The 16559-nt window shown below is 40.4% G+C and overlaps 1 protein-coding gene across 1 annotated transcript in view; it reads right to left on the bottom strand.

Annotated features, from left to right (window-relative positions):
• Positions 1–889: 889 nt before the first annotated feature.
• The window catches only part of cno (adherens junction formation factor afadin), a 696676-nt gene continuing 681006 nt past the window's right edge, over positions 890–16559 (bottom strand). The window contains 2 exon segments of the mRNA XM_067122056.1: positions 890–2175; positions 8738–8832. Of these exon segments, the coding sequence (XP_066978157.1) occupies positions 1995–2175; positions 8738–8832 (276 nt within the window). The 3' untranslated portion in view covers positions 890–1994.

Here is a 16559-nt window from a genome sequence, read left to right on the forward strand (position 1 = left end):
CAATCCCAATTATGATATCTTTTCCTATTTATCAGGTCCAATAAATTTGACAAAAAGTGGAAAATTCAACAAAATTAATCCAAGTAAATATATAATGGTATGTGGATGTGGGACTCTTGGACTCAAACCCGGGAACAAATTCCTGGGGTTCAAGAGCCCCCCTTACCATGTCAAGGTGGTCCAACATCGAGGGGGCGATTGGTTTGTGTAAGACTGCTGTTCATTGTTTTGTGATTTGTAACACTGACATTCATGTTGTTGATTTTTGTAATTAATAATTAATTTTCTGGTGTTGAAAGTTAGTCGTTTCTATTAGCGACTCATTTTCATTTATCTGTCAGAAAGACATTTCTTTTGATCTTGGTATATGCATTAATAAGATTTGTCTGCATAATTTCCTGTTTACAATGAAGCTACACTTAATGGACAGACAAACCCTTATCTAATAAGCTTATACACAGCACTCCAATTGCTTTCAAGGGCGTCAGACCATCAAAATTTGACTAAGCACTAGGAGCACAGCTTACCATAAGACTTTCATTTCACTCAGTCATGTCACCCATTCAATGCTACAAGTGAGAAGGCATGCTGTCCTCCATCTTTTTCTATGAGTGTCCAGAAATGTATTCAAGGCCATGCATAGTTCATCACCTTATGGTCAAATCTAACAGGCCAAGGAGTGACAAACGAGCAGGTAAAGCTAGAGCATCTACTTTACAGGCCAAGGAGTGAAAAAAAAGCAAGTGAAGCTAGAGCATCTACTTAAGAGGCCAAGGAGTGAAAAAAGAGCAGGTAAAGCTAGAGAATCTACTTAAGGCCAAGCTGAGTTCATGCTCAGTAAGTGAGTAGAGATTCAAATAGAAAACCAATAAGGATGAGTAAAACAATATTCTTGTGTTGATGTATTGTGTAAAATGAGTGAAGGCTGACTGGAGCATACCTTTATCACAGACACTGCTAATCTTCTATTCCAAATACCCCAGCCAACCATACAATGTTTAAAATAACATCATAAAATAACAATGTACAGTAATATATTTTCAATTAAGACAGTAATTAAATGAAATAATTTCTATCTAATTATTGTGACATAGGATTACAATTACTGAACCCTTTGTTTAATTCCATTAAACTTATTTTCCAAAATGGAACAATAGGAAAATGAGTCCATGGTTTCTCAAAATTATACAGAATATATATATTTATAAAAGCAAAGGTGCAAGCCTCTGTCAAGTATGAAGGGGTGACCGACCACCACAATCCCCCCACACGCTTTACATATGTACATATATAGGAAAGGGGAGAAGAAGAGGGTTCATAGCCAAAATACTATATGAAATGAACATTTGAGTAAAAATTTATATTTATGAATACTAGAATTTGGTCAGAATGGTAGGCATGTCTAGTATGTATCCCAACAAACATCAATATCGTCTTTAAAAAAAAATTGAAAGGCATATGTAAACTTGCTATCTATACAATGTATATCAAACAAAATTCTGAGTTTCAAGCATGTTAGTGACAGCATTGGCCAATAAAACCTCTAACAACAATGGCCCATAAATCAAGTCACTTTTTACAATTTGTACTTGTACCCTCTGATGTATATAATAAGCAGGCTACTAATTTACATGTATTTAATGTTAAGGAAGCTGCCAAGTAAAATGACTCAATAACAATGACAGCTTTGTAAATACAAGAAAAAATAAAAACCAGATACATCTGTATTTGGTGTTCTGCACTGTAATAAAACTTTCAACTATGCAAAAATAAAAATGCACTGTACTGTACATGGTTTTGGAAATTGGTTTGTTAAGCCACAATTGGAAAAAGTAATTTGCATGCACTTGACTTTTTTTTTCATTGGCTTTATACATTATGCAAAGTTCCTATTTACTAAAATGGAAGTAAACATAAAACTTTAACTGAGTGAAACAACTTAAAATGCTCAGCAGCACTGAATTAAAAAATAGAAAACAACTGCCACTGTCACTTCAGTGTTCAATATCTCTCTGTGCTCGACTAATTTTAACTTTGTCTTTCGGGGTTTCTCCTTCTCCAGTTTCCATAGCAAACATTTTCATCTTTTCTTTGAACGTCAACTTTTCAGGCCCTGGATTCTTTGCTGCAGCTTGCTCAGCTTGTTTCTGTTGAAGACGCCTCATTCTTGGATCTCTGAAAGCAAAAAATATACAATGATAAATAAACGGGAAAAAGAAAGGTATATTAAATTGCAGAAGAAAGTACTGTTTGTTAACCTGTAAGGAACAGGCTCTAAATATATATTAACACACCCCCTGACCGGGCAAACTTTAAGGTTGGCCAATTCAAGAAAAAAACACTTCAATGGAAAGAGAAAGATATGCAAATGCACATGGTGTAAGAAAAAACCTAAAGAATTTTCTTTACCTTCTGTGGGAAGTTGAAAGTGAATATTTACAACCCTGCACGAGGGGTCTCTTTTCCTAGAGACCCATAAAAATATGCTTATTTTACAATTATACATGTTTTTCTAATTATTTTATTTAATTTTGTAAAAAATTATAATTACAGCTCACACAATATCAAACAGATAAGAACTAAAATCGGTAACAAATTCCGAGTACATTTATTTATTATAAAATATTTACGAGATTTACCGAGATGGGGAGATGCAGTACCTTTTTGTGAGGTATAAATGTTTTTTCTAATACTTCTTTGCACTTTTCTTTGTAAAATTACAATTATAGCTGACATACTATCATAAAAGATGAGAACTAAAACAACAGCAACCCCTGGGTATATTTATGAGCAAATAAATAAGAAGACATCATGAGATAGAGAGGGGCAATACATTCCCCATCAAGTCTCGAGGCACACTGACCCCTTCTGTCCTGTGCTGAGCTACTACAGTTACCATAAGTCATTTAGGGACCATTGAAGTGACATGAACATCTTTCCCGCTAAATTCATCCAAATCATATGGCGTGCAATACTGTATTGATAAGTATGAGTTAGCCTGTCCATCACTCAAAACCTGTTATAGATCCTCATGTGATCATGCCTGTCCATTAAGGGTTAAAATATTAGCTTTACAGTAAGAGCCTAAAATGATTATTAATATCAGTTTTTCAAATATACAGGTACAACTATAATTGTTACTTATTTGCATTTTATTTGAAAATATACAGAATGAATGGGCTACGAGTGAAAAAAAGTTACAATAATGTGTAGTTCCTCGTTGGGCGGGTGGGTTCCATTCTTAGCTAGCACTCTGCTGGCCGCGAGTTTGAATCTTCGACCGGCCAATGACGAATAAGAGGAATTTATTTCTGGTGATAGAAATTCATTTCTCATTATAATGTGGTTTGGATTCCACAATAAGCTGTAGGTCCCATTGTTAGGTAACCAATTGGTTCTTAGTCACGTAAAATAAATCTAATCCTTCGGGCCAGCCCTAGGAGAGCTGTTAATCAGCTCAGTGGTCTGGTTAAACTAAGGTATACCGAACTTAGTTACAAAAACGTTATAAAAAGGAACAATAATGTTATCCGGCGCTTGGTCTTCAAAACCTAAATTTCATAATCAATCAATCGACAATAATGTTATAAAAATGAACTAGATACTGTACACAGCAATGTATAAAGTATAGAGAAAAAACAATAGAACAGTGTGGAAGTATTAAAGGCGCTGGAGGAAATGTAGAGGTATTACGAGATTTAATGACTCGGAGGAAAAATCTGATTTCTGCAGCATGTTCATACGAGGCAAATACAGGCTAGGTACAGTAAGTTCCAAAAGTGAAGCTACAAATTTCAGAGGATTTCGTTCGAAATTCACTAACTGGCAACTATAACACGTAGCTGAAAAACTATTTTTTTTTTTTTTACATTGAAAGCTCCATCAAGCAAAATAAAGCTAACATATGACGCACAAATGTCAAATCTATGATATTTATAACAATCATAAGAAAAAATTACGGTAACAGTAATTATTTCAAAGTACTGTACAGTAATTACTTCAAACTACAGACACGAAACAATTTGAAATTTTCGTTCAACACAGGATTACCAACATTACCATTGTATATTTTGAGCAATGTGGAAACAAATATTTAATATCATAGTGTATTATCAGTTATTTTAGTGAAGATGCATAAAACCATGCAAGTATCAATAGAATATAAAGGGAAAATCTCCGTAACATCAATCATGAATGCACCTAGATTCAACAGAGAAGTTGGGTGTGGTTGGTAGTTCTGATTTTAGCTTTTAGGACACGACCATTCGGACTCTACTTCAGCTGTGGCTTTGGTTTCGACCCACGACACAAACGTAACATTATCTACCCAACCTATGAATCACCAGCCGTGTCCTACTAGGGTTGGGGGGGGACTTTGACCCAATTCCCCCATCGCCAGCCAGTAATATTGAATAAACAGGTAAATCAGTTCCTTGCTTCTTATGTTTGCAATAACTGACAGAAAGTAACCACTATTGAAAGGGTAAACTTGATTGCAAACAGGTTTTCCGTTAACAATACAGAGGGCTTCTCCAAATAATAAGTGTTCCCAAATCATTCAAGTCTATAATCCACCAAGACTGACCGAAAACAACTGAAAATTCATCTATCTGACTTCCTCACTTCCTCTGCCTTGGCTTAGGTCTAGACTTCCTCACTTCCCCGGACTTGAATTTGGCATAGACTTCCTCACTTCTCCTGACTTGACTTAAGCCTAGACTCCCTTACTTCCCCTGGTTTGGCTTAGGTCTAGACTTCTCACTTTCCCTGCCTTGGCTTAGACCCAGACTTCCTCACTTCCCCTGACTTGACTTAGGCCTAGACTTCCTCACTTTCCCAACTTAGGTCTAGACTTCCTCACTTCCCCTGAATTACCTTAGGCCTAGACTTCCTCATTTCCCCCCGACTTGATAACGAAACCTAATTAATGGGAAACCGTGTTTACACCCATCTAGATATCCAAACTACTCAATTTATTAAATAACAAGCTGGAAAATATACTTCCTTGATTTTTGAAATAGGCCTAACCATGTAGACGTGCTAATCGCGCATATAACTTGGATTTCGTTCTTTTTTTTTTTAACACCAACTTGTGTCCTATTTATATTTCATTCAATCAGATGCTAAACTTCTCTGTGCTTTATGAAAGGAAATCATAACAACTTTCGATATGACGCTATAAAAGTAGAAAGTTAATTTACAAATCACATTAGGCCAATGCTTATGCACTCGGTTCCTGCTGCCAGTCAATGGTGAACACTCGATATCACACATTGAGAGCCGCAGATGTTTCTACGGGGAAATTCTTTTTTTGGGGGGGGAATTCTTCTTTTTTTTTTTTAATAAACAATTATTGAACTAAGACTGACCATTCACTGGGGAAATACCTTCTGTGGTTCTACAGTTAATCACTGATACTTATTATCAGATAAAGAGGATGACAATAAGTGGAATAAAATATACTAACTGGCAACCCCACGAGTTTCTAACGAAGTACGATCAATTTTGAAATTTGTAGCTTCACTTTTGGAACTTACTGTACAATGTAGAAGGAAAAAGTCATATTACATGTTTGTGGATCTTGAGAAAAAACTGAACTAAATTCCAAGACAATCAATTAAATGGGTATTATAAAGACAGAGTATCTGAAAGACGCACTGAGCAAGATGATACTCTATCATGGCATAAAGTCTGGAGTAAAAACAGTGGCAGATATGTCCAAAGAATAACCCAGTACTAAAAATGAAAACAAATGAAGACTTATCAAACCTGTTTAAAAGACAGATGATCTGACTGAAGAAACAGCTGAAAATCATTGTAAGAATAAAACAGGTTACAGATAGTGGTCATGTTGGTACTGCGGATGAGATATAACTATACCAGAAATCAAATGTACACTCGGCGAGAAAAGTGAGGATACAGTTTTCATTAGATTTTGTTCATCGAATTTCAATTTTTTTCTTACAGAAAACACATAATCTCAGTTAATTTACTCTAGAATATGAAAATACAATGCAAATTATATCATATATGTTAAATCTGCAAAACAAAAACGTTCAGATACTTAAAAACACCATGCATGTCCGAAGTAATCAGAATTTCTCAGATGACTTCGTTCATAGAGATCTAAAAGATAGTATGTGGATATCTCGGTGTAGTACTATTCATCAGAACGGCAATATTGACTCGTTTTCCGTTATGAACAGGCTTATTATTGCATCATCATACGAGGTAATGATAATTTCTTTAATTTTTACACATTCATGTTTGTATTTCACGGTGTTAAAAGTCAGCTGGAATTAATGTCAGTAAATGTTGTGACACCTAGGGTAGGTTGACCAAATCTATTTAAATCCACAAGAGCGTTCTCTATGATGTGAAGGGCAGCGCGGGAGCTTCGGGGGGAAAACACAAGTAACTGGATGTTTCTTGACGTTGCCATAGTTTCTCTCTCTCTCCATTGCTAAAACATACTATACAAATATAGTATAGCTCAATCTCTAAAAGAAAAAAAATAATGAAATGAGTAGCTCTACCGATAGGTCTAGGCTTACACAACAGCAACTCACTCTCTCTCTCTCTCTCTCTCTCTCTCTCTCTCTCTCTCTCTCTCTCTCTCTCTCTCTCTCTCTCTCTCTCTCTCTCTCTCTCCATTGCTAAAACATACTTTACAAATATAGTATCGCTCAATCTCTAAAAAAAAAAAATAATGAAATGAGTAGCTCGACAGTACATATAGGCCTAGGCTTACACAACAGCTCTCTCTCTCTCTCTCTCTCTCTCTCTCTCTCTCTCTCTCTCTCTCTCTCTCTCTCTCATCATAACAATGCATTCGTTCCTTTTCGTTGGACATTGCTCAAATTTAACTCTTGATTTCATTATGGAAGATCGCGTTTCTGATTATGCAAGCATTCCGTTCAATGTGGTGTCAAATTCATTTGTGTAAGGTTGCTTGGCAAGTTATGTCGAAAAAATGTTTATTTTGCTCAGAACTGTCATTGCAAATTACAACTTGAACGAATACTGTAAAACTTACTACTACATTTAAGTATCAATGATTTCAGAATTGTAGAATATGATTGAAAGTTATAGGAGGTCAAGTAAAAAACAAACACAATAAGACGGAAGCTCCTCCCATTTCTAAAGTTGCCAGATGTCGCATTATTGAGCAACATATGTCCGAAGATTTTAAAAAACTGTATCCTCACTTTCCTTGCTGAGCGTACATGGATAAAAATGGAAATGTTTAGGATGCAGAAGTTAATAAGAATAAAGGATATTTGAAGGCTTGTAAGTACAAGAAGTGCCAATAGTGAAGACCTGGAGGAAGTGAATAATGTTATGATAGAGAGGCAGACACTGGAAGAAGTAAAACATTTCTGCTACTTACGTAAAATACCAGATTCTGAGGTCAGATATGAGATTGGTGGACTACTGGTACATTTATATCAGAGCATACAATCAATGAAAGGATAAAAAAAGGAGTAGAAATTTATGATAGATGTAAAAGACATGTGCTTTTCTATGCAACAGAATGGGGTATCGAGCATGTAGTTACACTCCATACATGCTGAGTGAGAATGGGTTGGCAGAGTGAACCATAAAGGACTTTGAGCAAGACGTTACAAATGTTAACAGAGAGAGAATGAAGGGGATTTGCTGTTATGAAGAGTGGTAGCGATGTACAATGGGTCAGTGCATAAAAGCACTGGCATACTGTACCTCCAAGTGAGTATGTAATGAATTACGAGAGGTACATGAGAGCGAGGATGGATTTGAATGAAGATGAGTGGGATGTGTGGAGGCAGGCAATTGCAAGGTTTAAGAGTTTCAGAGTGGGTGATAGGGTGTTGAAGGAAGTTGTTGAGAAGGGAAGATTGACAGTGAGTAAGATGCGTGAGAAGTATGAAGGTCCGTATGTAGTGAAAACAGTTTGGTCTAATGGATTGAGTTATGTGCTAGAAGACAGGAATGAAGAAGGAAATTTAAGGGCAATACAAGCGCATTATAACGAGCTCAGAAGATGGAGAGAACCACCGAAATACAAAACAGAGCATCCCACTGGGAAGTTATTAAGGGAGGAAAGGGAAAAGGAGTGAAGAAATAGAAGATATAAATTGGGGAGATAAACAACTAGTGTTGGTGGAACATAAAAGGAAGCCTATAAGAAGGAATAGGAAGAGTAAGGGTACGTTTACCGAGTTGTTTGCAGAGAATACGCGAGATGGTTTGTTTGATTCTGAGGGGTTTGAGAAACCAGTAGGCATGAGGAGACACATGGGGACATGAAATAAAAATGGAAGAGATAATGAAGAAGGTGGCTACAAAAAAAAAAAAAAAAAAGATTCGTTCCGAGAGTACACAGGGAAGCTTATATCACAAACAAGGAGGTAGAGGCTAAAAAACAATTGAAATGTGAAAGGATGATATGGTTTGAGCTAGGCATGAGAAGGATAAACATAATTTGTTGTGGTAGATATGGAAGCAACAAGATGATAACCAATGGTAAAGTGTAGAATATGAAAAAATGGCAGAGATGAAAGTTGGACTACAGAAGAATTCATGCAGAAACTGCATAAGTTAAAAAAGGAGTTGGGTGAAGAAGCCTCATAAGAAGCCAGTAACAACAATGACGGTAATGACTTCTGCATAAAGAAAAAATTACAAATCCGTAAGACTCTTAAGTGCACAATTTTAGCCTGGGAGAACTAAAATATCTACATAGAAAATAGATTACCTGTAAACTTCCTGGGCTCCAATAACACCTGGAGTACCACCAATACTACGTGTTGGTGAGGAATTCAGCAGAGTTTCAGCTTCATTGATAAAATTCTGTAAGAAATAAAATACATTCTCTTAATGAAATTTTAGAAGAAACAGGCTAATTACAAAGATCAAAATTCAATGTATCAGTATTTATTGTCAAGCCAAAGTAACTGACAGACCCATTGCTACTTAATTTTGAATGTGAACTTACAAAACTATTATGATTATAGTAATATACAGTATAAGTGGCTAGTCTTAAAAAGATCTTTTATCTTCTGTCCAATTCAGTACAGCATTATGAAATGGAGAGCCATTCTTGGTATTTTACATGATGTAGTTGCATTTTAAATGTCTTCTTGAATGTGTACGTTTCCCAAAATTGCTGTGTTCTAAAATCCCAAGCCTGGCCTTACTTGTGCAAAGCAAATTTCATGATGATCATAATGAAATCAGGCAAGAAACACCCAACAATTTAATTCATGTAAAAATGGAAATAAAAAAATGCTTAGCATTTTGTTGCACTTCAATTAAGAATTCAAGTTGTCCAGGAGCAACAGTTACTGCTTACCAGCAACTTGAAATTTTCTTCAAGAAATTGGTCTTTGGGCTTAGATACAGATACTGTACTGTGCAACTGAATTGACAAGAAAGCATTTCATCTGACCAAAAATCCTAGTAGGTATATATGATATTGGTACACAGTATGAGGTTTGTTGATAGATATTCACATATTCAAAGAGCTCTCAAAATATGGAATAACGATACTTGCAACCTATTTTCAGTGCTACCAGACCCATGAAAAAAGAAAGGATTTTTCTTATATCAAATAACACCAAAATGCAAGCAAAACTGCTATACAGTATTTATTATTATTATTATATTAAACTGTGAAAACATTCAAATAGAAAATGCCTAAAAGTTATTTACTTGGTAAGGGAATTTCAAAAGAAAAGACTGTAAAGTCCCCGCTCAACATGTTCTCTGTGCCTTTCCACAACCTAAGGTCGATCGGAACATATATTTGTCATCATAATTGTAAACTGTGCATAAGTTGTCTTTCTAAGCAATCATGTATTATGTACAAGTAACAAGTTACTTATTTCGTATGTCAGACATTGTTTATCACTAAGTTCTCTGTATGAACCTGTCCTGTTTTTTAAGGAACTAGTTTGACCTCACGTCACCTGTACATCTTTGTACCAGTGGTCTCTGCGAACTACGCAGACGTCCGCATCCCGCTTTAAAAGCAGCTAGTTTTCATCAATAAATCAGCAGTACTTGTCTTTCTACTCATTATTTCGCAACAGTGGTGACCCCGGAGTGGTTCCCAGAAGCCATTAACGGACCCAAACGGTGACTAAGTCTTGGCCCAATGAACCTAATCCACGCCCCTAACGGACTAACTAAGGCGCTCTAACAAAGCGTTTGCCGACCCTTGTCGGCATGTCGCCAACGTCATTAGCGGACCCACACGGCACGCTCCTCCAGCGTGTATTGGCATGAGTGTTCCCACACTCCCAAGTGAGAGTGCGAAGAGAGCATGGACGGAGACATTCCCAGCCACATGCAAATTACCGCGAACCTCTCGGAGGCAGACACCTCCTTCGCAACCCCCTCCCGCATGCACCTCCACACCGGTACTACCGCCCCATGAGATATGAGATGGCCCCCCTGATGGACCAACCAAAGACGGCCCTTAACATAAGGCTGCCGCCATTCACCAGGGAGAACACAGCGTCTTGGTTCTACAGGGCTGAGGGGCAATTCAGAACAGCAGGCCTGAGTGACGAGGTGTTGAAGGCGGACATCGCCAATAACGCCCTCCCGGAGGAGATTTATAAGAAGATCGCCCCTTGGTTGATGACGATGTCGGTTCCCACCACCTTCCAAGAACTGAAATCCACTCTCGTCAAGACCTGCTCCCTGCTGGTCTCCGAGAGAACTGCCCGTGCCCTCAACCCTCATCAGGAGGGAAACCTCTTGGAAGTGTGGCACGCCCTCCAGGACCTCCTCCTCCTCCCCCCTGAGACTGACAGCAGCGGCAGGCGCAAGGAAATCAGTCTGTCGAGGGAAATCTTCCTGCGGCAGCTACTGCCGGAGGTCCGTGGGCAGATCACAGATGCGTACACCCTGCCGGTTGAAGACCTAATCAGGTTGGTGCAGCAGCTGATGGACTCCACAAAGGCAGCCAAGCGGGTGACCACACCCACACACTCCGCCAGCTGCCTCCTGCCAGAGGACCCCACCACAGAGCCCATCAACTCCACTGAACAGAAAAGGTCGTCCCACCAGCAGAAGAGGGAAGGGCCGGGGCTATGCTACTTCCACCGAAGGTTTGGGAGAGCTGTCTCAAGGTGCGAAGCCCCCTGCCCTTTCTTCCCTTCAAAAAAATGGAGACAGCGGCGGCCAACCCCACAGGCCGCTGTGGCAGCAACAACAAAAATACCCGGGGGCCCCTTACCAGTAAGGTTCAATGTCCGCGACGCGATCTCCGGCAGGATAATGTTGGTCGATTCTGGAGCCATGCGTTCGGTGTTTCCACCTTTAGGAGTGGACTGCCGGACCCAACTACTTGCCTGACGGTCGCAAACGGGTCCCCCATCCTCTCCTACGGCACCAAGCTCCTGCTGATCTCCATCCTTGGCCGGAGGTACAGCTGGGAGTTCATCATCGCAGATGTCAGAACTCCACTCCTAGGGAGGGGGATTTACTCGCCCACTTCAGTCTGGCAGTCGATATTGGCCGCAAACACCTGCTGGACACCCAGTCCTGTCAGTCCCTTCCCTTGTCGCCAGGCCCCAGGGTGCCCGCCATCTGTTCCATCGCGCCCCACCAGTATGGTTCCCTCCTGGAGGAGTTCCTCGAAGTCTTCAAACCCGAGCTCTGCCAGATGCCCGGGACTCCTGCCAAATACGGGATATACCACCATATCAAGACGAAGGGCCCCCGATGCATGTGAAGTTCTGACGGCTTCCCCTGCAGCGCCTTCAGGAGGCCAAAAAGGCCTTCGCAGAGATGAAAAGGATGGGCATATGCAAAACGGCTCCCAGCCCGTGGGCTTCCCCTCTTCACATGGTGCAGAAAGCAGACGGCACCTGGAGGCCCTGCGGCGACTACAGGCGGCTGAACCTGGCAACAGAACCGGACCACTACCCCCTGCTGAACATGCAGGACCTGACGGCCTCTTTCCACGGGGCCAGGATATTCTCCAAAATGGACCTACTTAAACCTTATTTTCAGGTCCCAGTAGCTCTGGAGGACATCCCCAAAACCGCCAATGTCACGCTTTTCGGGTCCTACATCTTCGCCTTCTCCACCTTCGGCCTGAGGAACGCGGGCGCGACCTTCCAGAGGCTGATGGACAGCATCCTGGGTGACTTGGACTTCTGCGTCTGCTACGTCGACAATATCCTTATCTTTTCCAGATCCCGGGAGGAACACCTGCGACACATCCGTAAGGTCCTGCAGTGGCGCCTGCAGGAGGGTGGCCTCGTCGTCAGGTTTGACAAATGCACCTTCCGTGTCAAGAAGGTGGAGTTCCTGGGCCACGAGATATCCCCTGAGGGCATCTGCCCAATGTCGTCGAAGGTCGAAGCCATCGACATGTTCCCCACCCCTACCTCCATGAGGGCTGTACAAGAATTCCTTGGGATGGTCAACTACTACATTAGATTCATCCCGAGGATTGCTCACACCATGGCCCCCCCCGACGGCGATCCTGAAGGGACGTCCAAAGACCTTAGTGTGGGGCCCCGACCAGCAGAAGGCTTTCCTCCTGACGAAGGCCTCCCTCGCCAAAGCAACATCTTTGGCCCACCAGGACCCCAGCGGTCCCCTCCTGCTGACGACGGACGCCAGCAACATCGCCTGTGGAGCAGTTCTGGAACAGGTCACCAGAGGGACCCCTCAGCCCATTGCCTTCTTCAGTAGGAGGCTAAACCCTGCCGAGTCCTGCTACAGCACCTTCGACCGAGAACTCCTTGCAGCATACCATACGGTACGGCACTTCAAGTTCCTCCTGGAGGGGATCAGACAAGTAAAGTAGGGTGGCACACCGAATTGGGAGTGGGCGAATTCCCCCAGCCAAAGAGACGCTTTGGGCACATCCACGTCGATGTAGTAGGACCTCTTCCCCCATCAGGAGGAGCCAGATACCTACTGACAATCATCGACTGCTCTATCAGGTGGCCCGAAGCTACGCCCGTGGAAGAAGCCACCTCCAGTGCATGCGCGGAAGCCCTCCTCTCCAGCTGGATCAGCCAGTTCGGTTTCCCAGACAACATAACGACAGACAGGGGACGCGCTTTCCTGTCCGATCTGTGGAACACCCTGGCACGTCTAATGGGTACCACTCACCACAGCACCACCGCCTACAACCCTACAGCCAATGGAAAAAATGGTGGAAAGGTTCCACAGGTCTCTGAAGGTGTCCCTCATGGCTCGTTGCTCCTCTGAAAACTGGAAGTACCAGCTGCCCTGGGTCCTCCTCGGGTTGAGGACTGCCCCCAGAGCCAATGGCGACCCCTCCTCAGCGGAAAAAGTCTACGGGGAGGCTCTGGTAATCCCAGGGGAACTCGTCTCAGAGAACAGGGACGACATAGGAACGCCGAGGCTCCGAGACAGCGTTGGAAGGTTCGCCCCCTGCCAAAAGACATTCACCAACAGGACCTCCCCCTTCATGGCCCCCGGGGCTGTCCTCCTCCATCCACGTCTTCGTCAGGGACAATGCCGTATGCCTACCCTTGATTAGGCCCTACAGGGGACCTTTCCTTGTACTGGAAAGGAACAAGAAGGTATTCCGAATATCCATCCATGGGCGGGAAGACTGGGTGTCAATAGATCGTCTCAAACCCGCATTCCTGGAGGGGGGCAACAAAGGCGGACCCCAAGATCTCCTGCAGGATACAGCAGCCCCTCAAACAACCCCGGTCACAGGAAGAAGGCGAGGGTGTCCCCGGAAGACCCAGAAACCTGACGGGAAGGCACCCCAACAAACCACTGCAGAGGACATCGGGGAAGGTGACCACCCTCTCCAGTTGACATCAAGAGAGCCCCCCTTTGTCGCCCCAGCAGATACCTGGTTTAATCAGACGTTACCTCCGTCTTGGGAAGTACTGTAAAGTCCCCGCTCAACGCTTTCTCTGTGGAGAACATCACGTTTTCTGCGCTGCCTTTCCACAACCTAAGGTCGATCGGAATATATATTTATCATCATAATTGTAAACTCTGTATATGTTGTCTTTCTAATCAATCATGTATTATGTACAAGTAACAAGTTATTTATTTCATATGTCAGACATTATTTGTCACTGTGTTCTCTGTATGAACCTGTCCTGTTTTTTAAGGAACTAGTTTGGCCTCAGGTCACCTGTAAATCTTTGTACCAGCGGTCTCTGTGAACTACGCAGACGTCTGCATCCTGCTTTATAAGCAGCTAGTTTTCATTAATAAATCAGCAGTACTTGTCTTTCTGCTCATTATTTCGCACCTCTCTCACAAGACTGCTTATGCATTAAAAGAGAATCAGGCTAAAATGCACATAAAAAGACAAATGAAAGAGGTACAAAAAAATTATATATTCATAAATATACAGTTATTGAAAGGGGTAAGGCAATACTACTGCATAGTACTATGAAACAGCTTTACAGCCTCTCAAGCTTATGAGCATCAACACCAATAACACTTCCAGGAACTGATCCACAGTTTTACAGCAATAGTAACAGACCTCTGGAACTGGATAGTGTGAAGCACTGGGACATCTCAACAGAACTGAAACATGATCTTTGGAAGATGGCAGGTTTAAATCCTGATGAAAGCGCTAAAAGCACAATCTACAGCATGAATTTGTGGCAAACACCTCAGCATTATTAAATACAGTATTACTCCTTCCCTACAAGTGACATTAACTGCAAGTTGTCCATATCACTGAAAACACTCCAAACTTGTGTATACAATGGACAATTCTAAAAATGCCAGTTTAGTGATATAAATCTTAGATTTTCTCCAAAAATACCTGTCACACCAGATCACCTATTTTTTGTAAGATTATGGCAAGTAAAAAATATCACTTGATATTTTGATTACCGTACAACATTTAAGATTTTTCTAAGTGCAACATATGCACAAAATATCATTGCAATTATGAAAGACGTATTATGGCTTTGCAATGCCATAAAAAAATTGCCTTAAAAAAGTTAACCCTGAGTCAGCTTACAACTTATACAAGATCATGCTTAGTGGATTTATACATCAAACATCACTGTGCACATGAGACAGTTCTCAACATTCTAATTCTGCAATTGTGATCTCAAATTTTTCCCAAAAGTAATCTTAAAACTTGGACCATTTTATCATAAACCTATAAAACCAATTCTATAATAAAAAACAAAACTTTTTTCATCCTAACCCATTGCTTACATGCAGTGGACCTCCACTTTTATGACCTTCACTTTTTCACGCTTCACTTTGTCGCGAATTTTTGTGGGACATACCTTTCATAGAGCAATATTCACTAATTACTGTACAGTAACCCCCCCCCCCCGTATTCGCGTTCTCACGATTCGTGGACTCACGCAGCCCATATCCACCTGTTATTGGAAAATTTTCTCTGTGGAACATATCCACTGTATTTTTCATATAATTTTATTACTTTTGTAGAGACTGATGTCGGAAAATTCGCCCATGTAGCGCGGGTATTTTTCACTGAGAAATATTCACTAATTACTGTATTTTCATATAATTTTCATGAATAAATGCACTTTTTTGTGATAAAACTATTAAAAAATGCTCAGGTATAAGCACGTTTTACACTTTTTGGGTTTTAAAATGTATTCACGGATTTTAGCTATTCACGGATTTTAGCTATTCGGGGTGTGGTACGCATCCCCCGTGAATACGGGGGGTTCACTGTATTTTCAAGACTATATACAATTTTATGATAAAAAATTATTTACTAATTTTCAAATAATATTAAAATGTACACACAGCAAAGTATCTATAAAATTTTTAATACAAAATAAATCTTTAATAAAAATTAAATAAATCTGTCTTACAAAATGCTTGACCACTAATCTCTATCTCTCTCTCTCTCTCTCTCTCTCTCTCTTCTCTCTCTCTCTCTCTCTCAGAGATAAGAGAATGATTAACTTTTTATATGCATGTATGTATATTTGTTTTATACTGTATAGTTTTATAGATAAACATGATGTTGCTTTGTCATTAATTTTTTCATATTTTCCATGCTATAATTATACAACTTTATGCGTTTCAATAAAAGACTGGAAAATAAAATGAAAATAATTAGTGAAACATCGTACGTAAGCTTGTTAAGCTCATTCCAGGGTGAGGAGCCCCAGAACAAGCTTAACAGGTTAAACCTGTTAAGCTCATTCTGGGGCTCCTCACCCCAGAATGAGCTAAACAAGTTTACGATGATTCGCTAATTATTTTAATTTTATTTTCCAGTCTTTCATTGCAATGCAAAAAGTTGTATAATTATAGCAAGGAAAACATGAAAAAATGAATGACAAAGTAACATCATGTTTATCTATAAAACTATATATACATGCATAAAAAATCAATCTTTCTCTTATCTCTGTGAGAGAGAGAGAGAGAGAGAGAGAGAGAGAGAAACAAAAGTACATATGCACATTAAAAATATTTAATACAATAGTAACAGTAATTGCTTTTACCAATGTAAAAGGAAAACAACTTCAATACTATAAGAGAAAATGGCTATGCTTACTATACAGGGGTAACTTGATTAGTGGTCAAACTTTCTGTAAGGCAGATTT

This window comes from Macrobrachium rosenbergii, chromosome 2 (assembly GCF_040412425.1).
Source record: "Macrobrachium rosenbergii isolate ZJJX-2024 chromosome 2, ASM4041242v1, whole genome shotgun sequence".
NCBI classification, from domain to species: domain Eukaryota; kingdom Metazoa; phylum Arthropoda; class Malacostraca; order Decapoda; family Palaemonidae; genus Macrobrachium; species Macrobrachium rosenbergii.